This window comes from Parambassis ranga, chromosome 7 (assembly GCF_900634625.1).
Source record: "Parambassis ranga chromosome 7, fParRan2.1, whole genome shotgun sequence".
Taxonomy (NCBI): Eukaryota; Metazoa; Chordata; class Actinopteri; family Ambassidae; genus Parambassis; species Parambassis ranga.
In genome coordinates this window covers 19780293-19801368 of record NC_041028.1, presented here as the reverse complement: position 1 = coordinate 19801368, position 21076 = coordinate 19780293, and the positions used below count along the sequence as shown (strand labels likewise).

The window sequence follows — 21076 nt, the reverse complement described above, 5'->3', positions numbered from 1 at the left end:
TACTGTATAGTCCGGTGCTTCCCCTTGTCAACTGTCACTTGTTTACTTGTCTCTATAATATTCGACACTCTCATCACTTTTTCGCCTTCAGTTTCCTAGTTTAGATTTGTATTTATTCTATTTTATTTGATTTTTTGCAAGTTTCTAATTTTTGTCTAATATCGAATACTTCAGCTTCATTCAAACTTTGAATTTAAATTAAGCCTTTTGCACTGAATAGTTGAAATGTTTTGCATTGAGGGCCCTCCTATTATTTCCAGTCATGACATTCATAATGTTTTCTGTCCCCAAGCTCATCCTCCCAAATTTCAATAGATGCATTTTCTAAACATACACACTTTTTGGTAGAAAGCATCATTATTGCTGGGGATTTTAATTGTCATATTGACCTAACAAGCTTTAGGTTGTTGGTTTTTGTGAAGGGCTGGGGCCTGTAGATGTCTGCAAGGTGTTACACCCTTTAGACATAAATGTTGAAAATATTGCTGACCATGGAGCAGGATATTCAATTAAGTTTGATTGATTGTTTGGATGTAATTTAGATGTTTGTTAGAAAACACTGTCACCCTCATTCTCACTGTTCTCTCAGATGTCACTGAGTCTGCTATTTTTTAGGATATGCCCCATACTCTGCTCAAAGCTTTTGTGTAACAAATGCTTGTGTGACTTTATCCAAAGGACACTGGCTGTTGTAGACTGACTGCACCATTTGTCACTGCCCTACTATAAGTTGTTGTGCACCAGTTTTGCAGTATTGTCAGTGGTTTGTGACTGTAGTGATGCATGAAAAAAAGTTTGATTTTTTTATGCCCTAATGAGAGATTGTTTATTTAATGCATACTACCATATCTGTAGAACAATATATCTATACATTTGTGTATCTGTATATAAATGGAGTGGTGTCTGTTACTTCTTAAAGGAAATAATCTGAGCACTTGTTTGTGTTCTTATTATGTGCTCGTTAAGTTTATGTGGATGACTGTACCCTTAAACAATCCACATTAATTCTAATTCTTGTGTGACTTTACCTGGCTCTGGAGTGCTTGTTGTTGATACAGGGACAGCCTAGCTTTGGTGTGTTCATCTGTGGTGGGGCTGAGGGGCTTGGGATCTGACATAGACCTTTGGGTGCTCTTGATTGGGCGGGGCACAGAGGGGTGTCGCTGGGGAGACTCGGCTGTGTAGGACTTCTGCTGAGGTGTGACATGGGCTTTGTTCAGCCTCTCACTTGACAGAGAAGTCTCTAGCAGACGGTGAGGGGACACTGGGGACACAGGAGAGTAGAGAACTTGTGGAGATTTTGGAGCTGTCTGCTGCTGCCGGATGAGGCTGGAGATAGATTCGTTGTGGAGGTGGTTGTGAGGCTGATAGTTGATGTCAAGTGGGTCAGGGCGCCGGCGATCAAACTTGGCTGCATTTGCTGCAATGTGCTGCTGCTGGCCTAGAAGGTCAGAACCGGATTGATGTGTTCCGGTACTGGTAGAGGAAGAATATGGACTGACTGTGGTTGGTACACTCAGCTGGGGAGCTACAGCAATATGTGAATGGGCTTCTGAGTCAGTCTGACATGCTAGAGATTGACCCTTTTGGGTTCTCTCTGGTCCAGAGATGTAGTGCAAAATCTCTACTTTGTTAGGGTCTGGTACTGTTACATGGATTGCTGGGGAGACTCTTCCTAGATGCTCCATTTCTGTCTGGCAGGACATATCACTGATGGTCTGGATAGCGATGCTTGAGGAAAGCATCTTGTGTGTGTCAGTTTTGGTGTCTGCTGCAGATGTGGCAGTGCCGCTGCTAGCTGCACTGGACTCAGAATGTCGTGAAAAACGTGAACGTCTTCGGCGGACTGGGTGCTCTGTCTCAGCCTTGTCCTCATCATCATCTGTCTGGACAGAGCAGTCAACACTGCGACCACGCCTCCTGGTGCGATGACGCATCATGTACCTGGTGATGGAGAGTTAAGTTGTTCTTAGTCTGATTTCCAATGACTTATTCCTTTCTTTCTATTCTTTTTTCATTTTTTGGACATTTATGAAAACTGTGTAACTGTTTTTGGTAGCTTCTACAAATTTAACTCTGAAAACAAACTGTATACATCAAAATGGAGGTATTTTGTTTTCTATTTAATAAAGTAGATAAATACAGAATGGGTGTCCCGGATTACTTGCTTAGAGAAGAGGTGCAACAACCTACATCAGTTAATGAAAGAATCATCTATAGCATAACTGAACTGAAAACTAGATGATCAAGATTACCATTGCCACGAACCAGACATACACACATACAAACACACACATGTTTTGTTACCTCTCCCCTCCGTCTTCATCATCAGTCTGCACGCAGCTATCAACAATCCTGCGAGAAGACCCATAGAACACCACACCATCTCCATCTAAACCATCCCTGCTCAATCTGCTCATGGAGCTGTGTTTCCTCATGTTGGTCCTGGCCTCCATTTGATCCTCTTGGGTCCTCAGACACATTTCTGATGAGGAGTTGGGGAGGGAACGGGAGCCTATATGAGCGTCTGTGTAGGGGTGTAGAGGCTGCCCATTCATGTCCAGCTGTAGAAACAAAAATAGTTTTAAGAATGTTGGTCCTTGAAGTTCAACACAATCTAACAAAAGGTCAACTTTCACTGACACCAAAGCATCGTCTTTGTTGCATTTTTGCAAGATTGGTAGGATGACAAACTGCCCACTTGGCAGTTAAACCTGATTTCTTCTACCCTAAAAAGAATTCCAGTTCCCAATGCACTGAATCATCCTCACAGCATTATACTGCCACCACGGTCTGAATGTGGAAACCATGTGCTTTGTGTTATACATCTCTGTATATCTCTGCATGTTTTTGGCTTATTAAACATTGAATCTGAGGGACCAGTAGTTGAGGTGAACTGAACTTCAGCATGACTCTGACCTTTTGTCTGTTTGTTTTCTCTCCCTGGTGTATCTAAATCATGGCAACTGAACCATCGTACTGGACGTAAAAACATGAATCCAGGACAAGAAAAGAAAAAATTACTCAGTCTGAATTTGATGTTCTGGATGCAGATGACGATGGACTCATTGACAGTTTTCCAAGTGATAAGAGACAGAAAAAACTCTGTCTCTTCATTGGTGAAACATAGCTAAGGGTAAGATTTTGACATAGCTTAAACCAAACAAGGATTTTGATGTAGCTTAAAAACAAAGATAAGACCTAATACTATAACGCCATGATCCATGATCCGACATGAGCGGCGAAAGCATTCAGACGCCTTGCTCCCTTTGACTTGACTTTGGAAAGCATGCCAGGGTGTGTCCGGGGTGCTTCCGGCACCAGCCAAGTTAATGGGAGAGTGAGGCGTCCAAGCGCTTTCCTCGCTGTAGTGGGAGCTAATTTGTTGTCAGTGTCTGTGACCAAATAGTTCTAGTTTTATCTGACCAAATGAGACACTTCTAGTTTGTGTAATCCGTCTCTATGTTGTCTCTAGCATACTTGTCTGGCTTGGAGTTCAGAGTTCAGAGTTCCTTTTGGTGCAGGACTCTACTCTGTCTTCTCTGACACTTCAGTTCCAGATTTGTCTAAATCCTTCGCTAGTGTCTCTGCTGTTGTTCTTGGCTGTTGAGACTCATCTCTCACTAGTTTCTTTCAAGAACCTTAAAAATGTGTGTCTCTCTGCCAGTCTTGTTCTGTTTGACTCTATTTGAACTGTTTGATAAAACCTATCACAGTGGTTCTTGAAACTTGGAAGCTCTTTGATAAACTTGTAACTCCTTCTCCTGCCAAAGTGTTATTGCATATTTACAGTGATTTGTACTATGGGTAAACTAATAGTTGTGATTTAAAAAATAAGGTAGAAAGATTGTAAACCAAAAATGTGCAAGTCACTTCCATGCCATGCCATAGTTAGAAGATATCCCAAAACCCCTGCCTTCTACCCCCCCCCCCCCCCCCACACCTCACCTGTGTGCCCTGAGCTGTCTTCTGTCTCTTTTGCTCTTCAAGCTGCTGTTGAAGCTGCTGCTGTAAAGACTGGATCTGGTCCAGCTGGGACTTCTGCTGGGCTAACTGCTCCCGCTGAAGAACTAGTTGATTCTCACGTTCTTGTTGCTGCTGCTGTAGAACCTAAAAATATATATATATATATATATATATATATATATATATATATATATATATATATATATAAGAGGGAAGAAGGACAAAAAACACACAATATACAAAAACACAAAGAAGAATTAGAGAGAAGATAAAATAGAGGATGGAAAATTGAGGAACTATTGACAATAAAGAGAAAAGGGATAGAAAGGAACAAGGTTGTTGACTTTAATAGGCAGAGCAACAGCCAGTCTACTATCAACAACAGACATCCAATGACATGCAATGGAGTAGGTACACCAATGAATGACTGTTGGATTTGCTACAAAAACATCCAGATAAATCGAGGGTGTTATCAGCAATTCTGCAAATATTTCTGAACAAGGCAAACAAAAAGTCATCACATAAAATCCACACAGTTACAATAACTATAATAGTGTTTGTAACAAATGAAACCAGCTGTGAAGAGGCTGGATTGCAGAATTTGACAGAGAAAATTGTGGTGGAGTGACTGGGTATGGCTGGCTAGGATAGCTGGTCTTTGCGCAGTCTTTGTAGTGTGAAAGTAAAAGCTGGGGCAACTAAGACCCAATTCAGACTGAGGAAAGTTAACCCAGCTAGAGTGGGATCAAAACAAATCCGGATTAGGCCGGATACGTTCAAACCTATTTTCAAATTCGGCTATTGCACACACACTGCTCAATCCGGTTTTATCCGGTGTCTTCCAAACCGCTAGGCGTCACATCGTAAAATCCAGACCCATTTCAGACCACATTAAGACTGGCTGCAGACATGCATCTGTTTCTTTCGTTTCCTTTGCTCGTTTTTTTTTGTTTGTTTGTTTTCTCTCCAAAACACAGTATATTTTGTAGCCATGTTAAAAAATAAACTCCAGGCAAAGCTTTCATAGTTCAATGTAGTTCGTACTATGAATTATTAGTTACACACAGCTTTTGTACACAACCCAGATACTGTGAACCTGGAAATATGATGTCGCTAGCCGGATTTGCTAATTGCATTTGCATTCAGACCTTAGCCAGATTTTTTCAAATCCGGCTGGATCCACCTCTTGGAGGTGGATCTGAAATCAATCCAGCCCCTAACCCTAACTGTATTTGCGCTGTTCAGATTGAGAAAAAAAAACAATTGATTACACAAGTCTAAGTCTAAGGAGAATTTTGTTCCAGGTTTTGGGATACATACTGAAGACTCCTCATTCATTGATTCTGTTCATTTAACAATGTCACGATGGAAGGATATTTTTTTTCTGCCCTTGTATTATTTGCTTACAATTACTTACTATAGATTATAGAGTTTTACCATGACTGAATCCTATATAAATCCCAAGAGAAAAAAATGAGACGATCTAAAATCAGACAATTTGACAACAATCCCATACATTCACGCACATGCATATTACATGCATATTCATGCATGTATCATATTTATGATTATGATGTTCAAAACATAGCATGCAATCTATAGACATGCATTTTTGATTTTTGAATACAATAAATACATTTTTTGAACCAATAAATCATTACATGAGACTGCATTTTCTAGATATTTAATGTTAAAAAAAAAAAAAAAAAAAAAATCAGTTTGGTACACAAATCTGATAGGAAGGAAGAACTGATAGGATGCATTAAAATGCATGCATATATTTTTTAAAAATTAGTTTTTGGATTATTTGGGAGAAATAATGCACATTACAACACAACACAAAAGCAATTTAAATAAATAATGGATAAACCAATATCAAGTGCAAAAACTATAACCACAAAACCTGAAACAAAGCTGTAAAATATCAGCTCCTTTTTCCTCCATCTACCTGTTCCTTGATGTTCTGCAGCTCCTGTAACTCCCTCTGTACAAGCATTTGCTCCTTCTCCCTGTGATGCTTCAGCTCCATCCTTTCCCGTTCCAGCTCTTCTTGCAGGCGCAGTTGCCGGAGTTTCTCCAGTTCTACACGCTCCCTCTCCATCTGTAAGAGCTGCTCCTGTTGTCGATGCAGCCTCTCTGCTTCAGTTTCGCCTTCCCTGTGCATGGCACCAGCTGGAGGGAAGGGTGGAAGACCACCTTGTATGGGTAAGCCACTGGAGGGGACAGATGGGCCTACTGGAGGTTGGGTGTAGTCCTGGGTGTATGAAGTACCTGAGGGTGGGTAGGCATGGGCTGCAGGGGGAGGCTGCTGTGGCATTTGTTTCTCTTGTTGTTGGCTGTGCAGGTGTGCCTGGGACAGGTTTATTGGCTGATGTTGTGGCTCAGTTGGAATGACAACAGCTCCTACTGAGGAGACTTCTACTGATGAGGACGTTACTGTAGCACCCTTCCCAAGGTATACTGGTTCATCTTGAACTGTTGAGCTAGTTGTTGATAAGGAAACAGAGACTACTGTTGCTGAGGTTGTTGCAGAAGCAAAAGTAGTAGTAGTGGTTGATGTTGTTTGGAGAATGCCTGGAGCTGGGTAACAGACTGGTGGTTGTCCAGATAAGGGCATTCTAGGGTTCAGTGGTAGTCTGGTAAGACTGGATAGGGGCACTGGTGTCATGTTGGCAGAGGGGTAAGGTCTGTAGACTCCTCTTAGTATTGGGCGGAGAACAGAGGCGGGCTGGGTTGTAATAGGAAGTGTAGAAGCAATTGGGGTTTGAATAGTCGAATAGATCATTCCGTCAGAGGACCTAATAGCAGCAGGGTACATAGCCCTCAGACTGGCCTGCCTGGCATTAATAAGGTTAGTAAGCGCTTGACTGTGAGAAATTGGTTTCCCATCTAGTCCAAAGAGTAGGTTTTGTCTCATGCCAAGTCTGGATGCCGCAGGACTGACTCCTCTCCCCAAGCTGCCAAACTGCATCAGGTCTGGGTTGCTTCCATATCGATCCATAGAATTGAGTGCTGCACACATGCGGCTGATTTCCCTAGCAGTTGTAGCACTGTACTGAGCTAAGTTAGCTTCTTGGAAGCCAGCAATGTCACGAGCAGAATAGCCATAATCTGAACTGATGTTTGACAAGGAATTATATTTTCTCATACACAGTGCTTGGGCAGCAATGTCTCCTCCATGACGTAAATCTGTATAGGAACCATACTGCAACCCTGCATAGCTCCCATAGCTCTTTTTTATATCACTTAGATCTGTGGGAAGTTCACCTGAGGCTTGGAGGTGTGGATCTTGTTTTGAGTGGAAGGACTGTAACCCAAAATCAGCAAGGTTTGTATCAGACATTGAAGGCTGGAGCCTACCAGGAAAAGGTAATGTGTAGCTACTGCGTACATCCATTGGATATTCATAGTATCGTCCAGGTTGTCTTTTTTGGTCAGTTTCATAGGAGGGAGGTGGAGCAGATGGAGGCCTTGTACCTTCTTTCTCTGGACCACCAACACAGGTTCCTCCAAATGGAAGTCTGTAAACAACATCACAGCAAGCCGTCTGGTTCTCAGGTTTGATCTGGCCTCCTGTTAGATCCACAGCATCTTGTCCTTCTTCTACCTTCACTAGCTGAGTCACTGCCCTGCCTGGCTCTGGCCCACCATCCATCTGCACTACCATACTATGAGGTGTTTGAACTGCTGACACCACACCAGGAGGACTAGGTTTACCTTTCACTTCAATGGGGCCAGTGCCATACAGCTCAGGGTTAATGACAGGAGAAACAACACTGACCACAGCTGAGGCACTGCTAGTCTGGTTGACCAGCAAGTCTTTTTTCAGTAAAGGCGCGATTTGGCCCGTTAGGTTATACCTGGCCAAGGCAGATGCTTGTTGCTGGTGCTGCATCTGATGGTGCTGCTGTAACTGTTGTTCAAGGAGCTCCTGTTGTTTCTGCAGCTTTTCCTGCTGTTTTTGTAGCTCTCTCTGTTGGACACTGAGGTCTTCTAGTTTAGCATCAATTTTAGGTATTGATGGGTCAAGTGGAGGCGATATTGGTGGTTTGTTTTGGGATAGGCACACTGCCGAACCCATGCCCTGACCTAGATCTACTCGATTTTGATGCGGATCACCATACACCATTGGCTGTTTTGGCTGGTTCATGAACATTGAAGCAGCCACAGTGACACTCACTGTGGTTGGTGTAGTGATCCCCTGGGTGTTCAAGTTCATAACCAGTGGCTGTATTGTTGAATGTCTGCCACTTTCTGATCCAGTATGATATTTCCTACTTTCTGTGGCAAAGGAGGTGAGATCCATTCCCTCATCAGTCATGATAATAGGAGGTTGTTTGGCGAGTGTTCTGAGGTCCACAACACTTCCACCTTGAATTATATGGCCTTGCTCTACCCTTGAAGTGCCTGGGACTGTAGATATTCTACAGAGGGAGATATTATCCATTGACATAGACCCTCTGGTGTATGTGCTAACTGTAGTGACCATACTTGTCCCCACGTTTACCTTCTCCACTCTTTGTGTTCGATAAAAACTACGTGTAGGAGAGTGTTGGTAAGGTGGTGTGTCTGGAGGGCTGCCACATGGAGAGTAACTTTCAAATGTTGATTGTCGGCTAAATCGTGTAGGTGAAGACAAGGGGGAAGTAGCAGTGTTGACTGTCATAGGCCGAGCTTGACTTGAAGGTGGGGAATATGGGGCATCTTGAGAAGACTGCTGTCTATATAGTCGTGGAGAAGCTGGATGATGTGACGTTTGAGTTCCCTGAGCCATCACTGGAGAGATAGCCCCAGTGCCAGCTGACTCCATTCGCAATGCTGAACTGAAAGTCTGTGTAGAGAACTCAGCTGTCGCCCTTCTTGAGGGAGAGCGAATGGGACTTTGCGGTGGAGGTGATGGAGAAAGAGGAGGACTGGTGCTTCTGTAATAGGTGGTATATTTGGGAGAACGTGGCTCAGTAATTCTTTCAGTAGAAGATGTTGAGCCATCTCGAACTTGGACCCCCCTTGTCTCCCCCACCCTCCTGGTGATCACTTCTCTTTGACTGTATGCCTGGGTAATCTCTGCAATCTTGCTGCATACACTGGAAACTGTAGCTGAGGATGAGGCACTACTTCCTGTTTGTTGGCGACATATATCAGACTGAGTGGATGACACAGTATGGCTTGAACCAGTCTGAGAAATAGTTACTGCATCTCTGGCATAAACCCCATACGCTGCAATAGTGGTGGCGGCCACTGTTGGGGTGATTCCATTCTTCCCTGCTTGACTTTTGATCCTGTCCTTGTGTCCGTCCTTTGCATAGAAGTGCTGGGTTACTCGGACATCAGGTACCCGTCCTCCAGTCTCAGCAAAGGAGACAGGAGCTGAGATCTGGGTGGGGCTGGTTCCTGGAGTCAAGAGGGCATTGCTTTGCTCCAACAGCTTAGCAAAGGCTGAGCCTGTGTCTAAGAATTGTTTGTCTGGGTAAGTGCTCTCAATCTCAATCTCTACTTGCTCATCTGTGGCCTGCTGCATTTTGGTGATGTTTTGAGATGTTTGTCGGATCTCCTCATAAATATCAGTTTCTGTCTCTGCAGCCTCATTATCATATCCTGCTTGATCTTGTTCATATTCATATTCATCATCATAACCTTGTCCATTTATGTCTTCCTCATAGTATTGCCCATGTCTTCCATGTGGCTGTTGCTGCTGCTGTATTTTCTGAAGCATTTCAGCTTTCCGCATCATCTCCTCATAGACCTCCTCAGCACTCTTTAGTGGTTTGGAAGTGGAAGATGGTGCTGTGGTAGTTGTAGTTGATGATTTCTCTACTGGTGAGTAGAGAGACATAAAAGTGGGCAGGTTGTACTCACTGCCTGATTTGTAAAGTTTAGACTCATATCCCTCAGCCTCTGAATCCAGACTTTGAGGGGAATATTCTGAAGCAGAGGAACGATGGAGCTCTTCCATTTCTGCTGCTTGTCTGAGCTCTTCAGTTGGAGAAGCATCTTCGATTGGTGAGAGATTGCTGGGTGGTGTTTTGGACCTTTCTCTTCGTCTTTGAGCCCTCAGCTCCTCCTTATCTCTTTTGGTCTTCCGTGCAGTGCTTCTTATTCTCTGTTGCTCCACCTCTCTCATCTTCTCTTGTTCTCTAAGAAGTTCTTCTTCTTCTCTCAGTTCATCTTCTTCTGAAGAGTCTTCTATGGTGGGGAGGAGAGGGCCATGGGAGCGATGGCGTGCTTTCCTCTGCTGTTTGGCCTCTTCCAGTCTTTGCCTTCTGCTAGGACTACTATCACTGTCTTCTTCCATTGATGAGATAGAAGTAGGAGACTGTCCTGAGCCATATGAGGATGAAGTGGGCGGCAGAGTGGAGGAGTAGTCACCCCTGGAACGCTCTTCAGGAGATCCTGTCAGGCTCTCCATCTCTAGCTCTGGCTCCCGATCAAGGCTCAAGTCATTTTCATTACTCAGCTCTATGTCTCGACTGTAGCTGTTTGTATTATTGAGCTCAATGGTTTTAAAGCGCCTCAGGCCTCCTTGTGATGCCATCACATCTTCTTCACCCTCTTCCACTGAGCCTTTGTAGACATCAGTAGAGCTTTTGGTTTCCTCCTCAAAACTGCTGGAGTGGTGCTGTAGACGTCTCTTCTCTTTCCCTGAGTCAGAGATGATGTGCTTATGATGGCTTTTCTTGGGTTTCTGATAGCCATATCCTTCATCTTCCTCATCTTCATCTTCCTCCATCTCTTCTTCCTCATTGTCTTCATCAGCACTCATCTCCATTATTTGTCTCCTCATGAACTCTTCATCCGTCATCTCTGTGGGTTCTACCTCTTTTTCAGCCTTTTTCTTCTCCCTTTCCTCCTTTATCTCTTTTCGTTTCCCCTCCCTGTCTCCGCCATTTTCTTCTTCCTCCATTATATCCTCTAGTTCCTCATCAGAGTCATATGCATCTGGTGGGATTGACAGAGAACGTGGACGCTGCTTCCCTCTGTTATCCAGGTCTCTTTCCCTATGCTTCCTTCCCCTTCTGTCTGCTTTATCTTCAGAGTGGCTCTTCTCCAGCAATGGCCTCATGGAGCTTTCAAGCTTAGTTATTTCAGATGGGCTTGGTGGCGAACCCCGTGCACTAATTCCTCTCTCACTCAGCTTCATCTCCTCTTCTAGGATTAGGCCTGTAATTTCACTGTGGGAGCTGGAAATGCCATCAGACGAGTAGCCAGTGTCACTGAGGCTCTGTGGGCTGCGTGACAAGTCATGGGTGCTGTTGTTTTTTGTATCCTAAAGAGATAAGAAAGGAATAAAAATACATTAGATTTATGGGAGGGGGCACATTCAAATTAAGCAAGTCTGATTTTGTAAAAACATATTGACATGCAAAATATTTTGGCTGAATAACATTAATATTCTGATTTTTGATGTATAGTAATTAAGTTTATAAAATAAAATAAAATAAAATGAAATAAAATAACACAGGCAAATACATCTGGAAAACCAAAATCTAATAATAATCCCATTCCATGAAACCAGAATATATTATACTCTGTACAAATTAAAAAATATTTAAATGTACCTTTAAATAATAAAATTTGTAATATGTGTCAGTTTAAAAGAGATGAACGACACTGATGTTGTGAACAGTAGGCTGGTTGAGGGAAAAAGAGTGAGTTTAAATAACAGAGAGGTGCAAGACAACCAAATTGGGCAAACAAAAACAAAATGAGCAGTTGAGGCTTACACAAATCCTGAGGGTAGTACTATAAAGCCTAATAGTTTTGTAAGGTTGTTTTGGTTTTTGCACTCAGCACTCAGTTAGGTGGTTGTCTTCAGTCTAGCCAGATCACCATTGTATCTGTGTTAAAAACAGCTTAAGCCAAAGCTGCTGTTGTTCCAACAATAAGCACTGCCTCTTCACCTCCTTGGAAAATGCACAACTGCATTTTTGAACACTCACCTGAACCTCAGTGTCCAAGCTAAGATAGGGTTCTGTTCAGAGGAATAGTGTGAGTAGTGATGTCAGTTATCTTTGTAAGATTGTTGAGCTAGCCGACATAAAGAAAGCTGCCTGGGTTTGACTTGCTTTGTAGTGCAACCCTCAGGAAGGCAATCAATATGTACAACAAACAACCTGAGGCAGAAAAAATGAATGAAGAGGGTGAGAAAAGGAATGGTACCATGAACAAGGATCACATGCTGGCATACAGGGAAGCTAGCCTGCACTGAAATGAGGAAAAGCTGGATTATAAATACCCTATGAGTATTCGCTAATCACAAACACAATAAAATGTAAGATTATTGCTACTGGCCCGTATCGCTTTTTCGGAAGTGTACTCCACACCTTGTTTCGTGGGCTTCACAGTATCATCTAAAAATAATTTTGTAAATGTAATAACATTCATTATGTATATTAAAATATATAGAGCGGAAGGAAGGCCTAGAGATTTACAAGTGTTCCTCCCCTGTTTGTTTATTTGTATAAAGCAAGGCCTAGTCATACATTACAGGGTCGATCCAGTATGACAAGTAAAAACACACTCTCGCTCCAAAACACACTATAAGCTCTCCCTGGTCAGTCATTATACTGTGTATTGATAGACCACACAAACCCATGTAAAACCTACAGCCTAGCAGAAGAAAAAATGATACTCCGTGAGGGGATACAGCTGGGACCACTGAAAACCTTTTGCAGTGTGGAGTGGAGATTGCGATAACAATCCAACAAAGAGCAGTCTGTCCACATACGAACACACAGGAAGGAGAGAGTGCCTGACAAAATGTCATCAAAAATCAACCTTGACTGAACACTTGTAGAGGGAGTCGTGGTGAAACAGGAGGCATCCCAGATAAAGATGGTGGTGCATAAGTGAGGAGGGTGGCACTTCCTTTATAGAATATGACCTAAAACTGGAAAAGCAGGATCTGCTCCACATGAAGGAAATGAAATGGCCTCTCACACAGCCAGCATGACAAGTGCTCTGCAGACACGGTAAACCCCTTAGATTGCACCCTGTGCTATGCTGTGCTGTAAACAATGCAGTATAGCCATATGTGCAACATAGCATGGCAGTGTGCAGAGTGATACTTTTAGCTGTAACAGAGAGGATGCAAAGTCGCAGAGCTGCCATTACTCTGAATTCTGAACAGTACAGCTGCACTGACTGACAGAAACTTCAGAGGAATCTGATCCAGAAGCTCATAAGGGGCTTTAGTCAGCATGCATAAAGCCAGTGCAAAATCCCATTGAGGAGTGTGATAATGGCCTAGACTTTTCAAAACACATTCTGTCAGGGGATGACTAAACACTCACCTGCCACCAAGAGGGCTAAAAGCTGCTCCTCCTGCACTCGGTCCAAAAACCGAGGGATTCAAGAAACCAGAGAAACATCTCGGAAATTGCAAATGTGTCCACAGCCTAGCAGACGAGTGTCCCCTGCACTTAGTAACAACCAGAAAGCACACCATGCAGACCCGGTCATGGCAAGCACATCCACTTCCGCTTTTCCAAAACTAGTTGCAAACCTGAAGGGCTAGTTCAAGGTGGACTCTTATTGGACCTGTTTTAATATTAGTGGGTGTGAAGAGCAATCTCTATTAAAAATGAGACCGAGAATGCTGCAGTTTCTGCAGCTCTTGGAATGATGACTCAGACACTAATCCAGGGAATATAGGATTGTTTCCACAATCCGGCTGCACAGCCGGAGAGCTGAGATGACTAGGCTGCTCTGACTCAAAGGGCCAAGCAGAAGTCTTGAGAGAGGGCATTATTCATGGATTTGCTGGGGAAAATGGTGCATCTGCATCAAGATGTCACCATATTGGAGATGGAGGCAAGGTAGAAATGCATAGTGACCTTAGGCTCATCATTACAAGCATCCGAAAAAAATTAGAAACAATGTGAAACAGAACATGTGCTGCTTTGATGACATGAGGATGAGCTGCCTATTCATCAAAGGGTTTTAGACACAGACATACAGTTTTATTAGAAAAGCTCATACATCCATACATCAATAAATTCTTAATTCTTGTTTTGTGTATTCTGACATGCCCTGGGTGGGGGGATTATAGCTGGAACAGGCCACTAGGCAGTGCTTTTGCAGCTTCAGTGGCTGACAGGGAGTTTGTTTATGGCGATGATCCCACTAGTGACCAAAACTGCTCTGCCACAGCTTTCTGTCTGTGATCCACAGAACAAAAACTCAAATCAAACCATTGTAAAATATATGCAACAACTACGTATGAAGACAAGAATTTCCACGTCCTCACCTACAAGTCACTTTCTAGTCTTTTCTTCTTTTAATTGTTTTAATATCTATACTAAGGAAGGCCAAATGTATAGCCTTATAGAGAGGTATCCGAGTTGTCCAGCCTGCTGTTAGATCCATGCATCCTATCAGAGTGTGGTGCTTTCCTGGAAGGCTGCAGAAGGAGAACCAGAACCAGCAACAACTTCTGGTCAAACTCAAGGTGATTATAAAGAGCTGATTTTAAGTTTCTCACATGGACAGTTTACTCTACTTGTGTCTGTTTTAATAGCCTATTTTCTATCAGAAGAGTTGATGCCAGACACTTTAGCATTCTAAATATCACTTTTCTTCTAAAAGCCTTTAACTAATTACCTAATTACTAGAAGTACTTTATCACCAGTGTGATGATGAGTATATGATGTTTTGAATCATTCTTTATTGTCTTCTGTAGTACACAAACTTCAGTTCTAAGACCTCTCATTTTCTCATAGTTTGACAAAGTATGACACTGGTGTACAGACTAATTAAAAAAGTGGACTTACGTCATACTGCCGGGACTTCTTAATTTCCTTGATGGGTGTGATTTGGTCCCCTTTCTTCTGGGAGGGTTTGGTCTCTTTGGCAGTTCTGGTGTCAGACTCTGTCTTGAGCTTCTCCTCTGTTGGTTTTGGCTGTTTCTGATTCTCTATGGTTGGTGCTGGAACTGTAGCCGGTAGTGCGGTCTTGGTGTCAGAAGGTTGTTGTTTAGCAGCCGTAGGTGCAGGCGGTCCGCTGCTGCTGGTTCCTGACAGTGGTTTCTGTGTTTGTGGCCTTGTCCCCTGCTGAGTGCTGGGTTTGTGGAAAGGACTTTGCTCATTGGCTCCTGTTTGGTGATGAGGTGAACCAGTGGGCTGGTGTTTAGGAGATGGATGAGCAACAGGAAGTGGAATATCATCGAGACCACCTCCAGACATCAGCCGCTGGGTTTGGCAGTTGAGACATAACCACTCCTTTTTCTGAAAGAGAGACAGGACAAAAATGGTAACTTCACTTTAATAGATGTCATAGTAGTCCATTGAAAGTTTCCCATTATCTCTGAAGGGTTTTTGGCATAACAATTTAAATGGTATATATAACCATATAAATATGGAATTTGTACGATATAAAGTTATATGAAATCATATTTTTTCATGTTTTGTCAAAGTTCAGCTTCCATGAGCAACCATATTGTAACACCTTGTACAGATACACATCAGAAAATCCTTGTGTCGTCCATCTTGCCTGTCTATCAGTGACAGAAGCAGTCACTCTGTTTGTCCACCCACAAACCCACTAACACAGCAATGTCATCACGAGAAAGTGGAACATCGTGGTATTGTACAATCTTTTTTTAGCAACAAGTAATATCACATGGCTTTTATTGTATGCAACTCAAGAAAAAACGCCAATGCCCAGACATCAGGGACCTCCATGGTAGATTTGATGACTGGCTTGAAAAGAGCAGAGTTGTTGTTAAATTAGTGCATAAATAATGGACCAACAACTCCATAACCACCCTCGATTACTTCTCTGCCTGTGTCTCTGTCTCTGTGCTGTTTGGGCCTGAGGATTACTCATGTAATGAATAATTGACAGTGCTTTATCTTCAACTATTATTTGCCATATTTTTTACCTGCTTTTTTCTATCCACTTATCAAGTCCTCAGTGTTTGTCACACCTCTCATCTAGCCACCTACTCTTCCTCCGCTCCTCTGGCTCATTCTGTCCCCTCCATTACGAGCCTCCTTTATCTGCTTCATCTCCCTGTTTTTCTAAATCATTCATTAGCGGGCTTCCTCTGAGGCTACAAGACAGACTGTATACATGTCTGTGTAGACTGTTTACAGACAACAAAATATAATACCATAAATCTCTTGTGCAGTTTATCACTTATGAAGGTTACATCTGTGTCTTGTTGTTAGGAGGCTATTCCAGTGACATCACTCATATGGAACTATTTTTAGACTGAAAAGTGAACTCATTCCTTCCTTTTCCCAGAGACTACATTAAAGCCTTCAGATAACATCACGGTGTGTGTGTGTGTGTGTGCCTGCTTGTATAGTTGTCTATTAGAGAACCTGTGGCTTAGAGCATGAAGATGAGGACATTTTGGCTAGTCCTTACTTTTTTAGGCCCTCAAAAGACTATTTGAGGTTTAAGACTTGGGTTATGTTATGATTAGGATGAGGGTTAGGGAGAGGGACTTACTTGTTACAGCTTAGGTTAGGAGGCAAAGGACTGCATTGTATCAATAAAAGTCCTCACAAAGATGGCTGTACAAGGTTGTGTGTGTGTATTGTCCTGCAGAGTACCCCAGCGGTGCCCACTTAACCTACATAGCACAAACAATCTGGCCCTTTCTGCTCCTGTCAATAACACACACTAAAATGCTCCATCAGGCCTAATTGTACTTGCATAGCAGGCTTTCTTTCATTGGCTCCTTTCATTCTGCAGCATATTATTCATTCAGACTCTCTCCTTTATTCTCTTTATTACTAAGTGTCTGTCCTTTTAAAATCTGTTGAACAGGATTGGATTTATTTTTAGTCTACCTTGCAGCTCTCTTTGTATTTCTGTTGCATTGTATGTTACTCATTGCTCTTTTTCTGTTTGTTTCCTGCTTTTTCCCCCTAGCTTACTCTCATTTGTACCATCTGTATTATCACAGTTTATCTCTTTCATTACTGTACTGTACTCAGTTCAACTGTAGCAAACTCTGCTGTTGCATCACTTGCCTAAAAACTGATTAGTATCAGTTTATAGTCTTTACATGCTAGTGCTATGACTCCATTTGTATGTTTATGTCATTTAGAAACGTTAGCTAATAAGGTCTATAAAACCTTCTTGCTCATAATATGGTGTGGACAACCTAAAGAAGGTGCCCTGTAGGCAGAAATGAATGTAGGACACTGTTAATGCCAGCAACAGTTTTACAGTTTCACTCTCAGCTTATACACCAGCAATACAAAGAGGAGAAAATAGCAGAGCAGTGAAATTGGGTCATCATTAACTACAGAGATATTTCACTTGTAAAGACATGACATGCAGTAGCTGAGACATCATCCAATGTAGCAATCCAAATTAATATTTCAGTGTTTTAATGACCAAATGTGAACATATATTTCTGCACTATTTTCACACACTTGCACCTGCAGCTATTTTGTTTCCCATTTCACTAGCTTGACTTCTGACTTCCCTTTCCTCTCAGCTCTTATGCTCCATCTCTTGTCTGCCTTTCACACTCCATCTCTTCCTTTCCTCCTCTGACAGAATGAAGGCTATATTTACCCACAATTCTATTGTTCTGCTCCCACACCCACTACTCTCACACTGTTGCTTTGGACAGACGATTAACCCAATTGCCTGCCAGTAGCTAGCCTGCCCAGCCATTCTAATTCTTTTTCTACACTATACAAAGTCTGGTCTCTGTGGATTTGAGTTGGGTTTCCAGGGGGCTGTACCAATGGATTCAGAATAAACTGCCATTTGGAAATAAAACAACAAATCTCAGAAATAAAGCATGTGAAGTAGCCAGAGAGACAACCAGACTATATGCATAAAAGACATCCAAAATGGTGTGCAGTGGAGAGGGTATATCTGGGTTTTGCTAGAAAACTTGAAAATCGTGGAACTAGTCAGTACTTCAGGTTTTCTGTCTCTGTTTCCTGATGTGTCACATTTACAGTCACAAACAGGCTGTAAAAGCTGTCTGATCATGGGGGCCTAAGCCTATCCTAGCTGTCAATGGGCAAGAGGTGAAAACAGACTGGACAGGTCACGTATGTATCACAGGGATGCACCAGAAAACAGGATTTATAGTGCAGCTGGATTGTGCTGAGTGGTCTTCTACCTGAATCTATTTATTATTTAAGGAAATGTTCTTATAGCTGCAACTGTGATTTATCTATTTTTTTCCTGTGATTAGATTATGTACCTGTTTTGTTTTCTGCTGAAAAATATTATAAGACAAAGACACCATTGGTAATTTGTGGCAGAAGAAACGGATGAAATTGGAGTGGCATATGGCAGGGTGAAAAAAGTAAAGTGCAAAACCAGAATATGGAGGAGGCTTGATTTCAGGAAAAGGAGTTCAGCGATGCAAAAAAAGAAGACATCAGAGAGGGAGCAGAGACGCAGGCAAATGTCAGAGTGAAAGGGGTAAGCAGTGGGAAGAGGATAAGGGTATTAGAAAAAGAGATGAGAGGGGGATGGAGGGTTGGAGAAGAAAGAGGAGAGGAGGAAAGGAGAAAAGAGAGGCAGATTCCAATAATAGAGAGAATTAGTTCTGCCTCAAGAAAATGGCAGTTCTGGTTAAGAAATGTAGTCTTTGCTGCTTGTGTGTGTCTGCTGTTCTAACTTCTCCAAACAGAACTGCATAGATGACATTTAGACAAAAACACAAGCTTTGCCTTATAAAAGATGAGAGAGCACACAGAGAGCTGACAGGGTCAAACACAACTGCTCCTGCTGTAGACATAAACTGTGCAGTACCTGTCACATCATAACAACAACAAGCCAGCCAGTCATCAAATGGCCCTGAGTCAGAAACTGTAGAGCTTATAATAGTCATATTCAAAAGTTAGTACTTAAAACCATCCGTGGTGGGTCTTAGTGTTATACAAATAGTATTAGGCAAATACAACCTCAGATCAACAACATCATTGTGTGATACTGCGTTCCCTCTTACTGCTTTTATGGAATGTAATAGTGTGAGCCACAGCAGGTGCTGCTGATCATCAGTCCTTGATGAATTGATCATCTGCTGGACAGACTAGTCTACAGACCTCACTGAGCATGCTCGGTGTTAATGTGACAGCACAATTAGAAGACTGAACCAGTTCAGTTTGTTTGAAGGGTTACCAGGAGAAAGACTCCAGATTCCAAAAAACACATGGAAGCAGGACTGAGGTTCACTAAACTGCATCTGAACAAAGAACAACACTTGTGGAACAATGTCCTATGGACACATTCAATTCAATTCAATTCAATTCAGTTTTATTTATATAGCGCATATTACAATCAGACATTGTCTCAAAGCGCTTCACAGGAACCCCCCTAAGAGCACTGTGGCAAGGAAAAACTCCCTTTAAGAGGAAGAAACCTTGAGCAGGACCCGTCAACTTAAGGGGGAACCAGTCCTGCTGCTAGTCAGAGAGGATGAGGGAGAGAGAGAGAGAGAGAGAGAGAGAGGATGAAGGAGAAAGAGAGAGAGAGAGAGAGAGAGAGAGGAGCAAACATGATACAAACATGATACAGTACAGAGCAAACATGACAGCAAGATGAAACAGTGATATATTGTAATGATATCTATATATATCGTCGGTCCATAAGTAGGAATAGTAATTTGATAGTAAAGATGAGCAGCATGAGACCAAAGTGGACTTGTTTGGTCTTAATGATCACCACCATGTCTGCTGAAAACCAAACAGCATTTCAGCAGAAATATCTGTCCCACAGTTAACTCTTTGTTCGAACTGGGTCATTAAATTAAATTAAGATTTAATTAACCTTTATTAGTCCCACAATGGGAAAATTGCTTAAGGCAGCCCAGCAAAGAGCACCATACACCAGTGAGTACACTGGAGCCATACCACTGAGCCATACAACAGAAAAATGATCCAAATCACAGCAAGTCTAGTAGTCAAAGTCCAGACCTCAACCCAGTGGAAATACTCTGCTGGGACCTGTCTGTGCATAAGAGAATGTCCAAAGACCTCAACAAACTGAATCAATGTTGTGAAGAAGAGCAAAAGGGCTAATTTGTTTTCCTTGTTATCTTCATCTTTGCTAAATAAATAATGGCACAAGTAAATACTGTTCATCTGATCATCTGAAGCTGTATCTGCCTAATATCAAGAACCAAAAACTTAACATTCATTTAAAAAAAGAAAAAGCTTTCCCAGCTATTCAGACAGTCACTACTGACAGCTATGACAATGTCCAATTCTCCATCAACACCAACAATTAAGAAAAAAAAAGCTTGGTTTGCTGATGCTACAGCTGGATGATTTAAACTTTTAAAGGCTCACTCTAGGCTGCCACTAAGTGATGCAAAAGTGCTGAGAGAGCAGTTCAAACCCCATTTTAGCCGTTGAGAAGCGGCAGACTCTAAGAATCACTCCAACCCACCCTGTTATAACCAAAAGGCACAGGGACACCTCCTTTTGCATTTGAAGTCCACCTGCTTCCCAGCAGTAATACAGTATGAACACACACTCGCTGACAGGAACACTGTGTAAAGGTCATTGTTTTCCGTCCTTCGCTGCTGACTCACTGTTGTCTGTGAGTGTGTGTTTGTTTTGACCCTGCCATACAGTGTGGTGAGTCAGCTTCTAAAAATCACATACCCTTTTTTTCTTGTGTACCTAGAAAAAAGAAAAAAGCTAAACACTACAGTCAGTCTACACTGTCTGGCTCACAGGCACTTCAGAAGGACCTTGTTCTCACTGGTTTGAGTTGGAGAGGGAGGATGAGATTTAGGCTAGCTGACTGTTATATACAGCAGCTCACAGCAGTTTACAAGAAATCTATTTGCACACACAACAAATGCATGTTTTTATATAAATTATAGACTCTATATTAGGACAGATCAACCTGTCTCTGGAAACAGGATATGTACCGCAGGCTTTTAAAACTGCTGTGATCATTCTTATACTTAAAAAACCTTCACTGGACCTGGACATCTTAGGAAACTACAGACCGATCTCCAACCTCACCTTTATTTCTAAAATACTTGAAGGAGCGGTTGTAAGTCAGCTAAATGACCACCTGCATAGGATCAGTCTGTTTGATGCGTTCCAGTCTGGATTCAGAGCCCATCACAGCACAGAAACAGCACTGCTTAAAGTTACTAATGACCTCCTCA

General features: G+C 42.3%; 1 protein-coding gene across 1 annotated transcript in view; it reads right to left on the bottom strand.

The window, feature by feature from the left end:
• Window positions 1-21076, bottom strand: part of bsna (bassoon presynaptic cytomatrix protein a) — a 53107-nt gene that overhangs the window by 10368 nt on the left and 21663 nt on the right. Inside the window, exons 4-8 of the mRNA XM_028410190.1 lie at window positions 14736-15188; window positions 5915-11230; window positions 3949-4110; window positions 2308-2564; window positions 1029-1944 (exon numbers count right to left, since the gene is read on the bottom strand). Coding sequence (XP_028265991.1) covers window positions 1029-1944; window positions 2308-2564; window positions 3949-4110; window positions 5915-11230; window positions 14736-15188 — 7104 coding nt within the window. The remainder of the gene's footprint in view (window positions 1-1028; window positions 1945-2307; window positions 2565-3948; window positions 4111-5914; window positions 11231-14735; window positions 15189-21076) is intronic.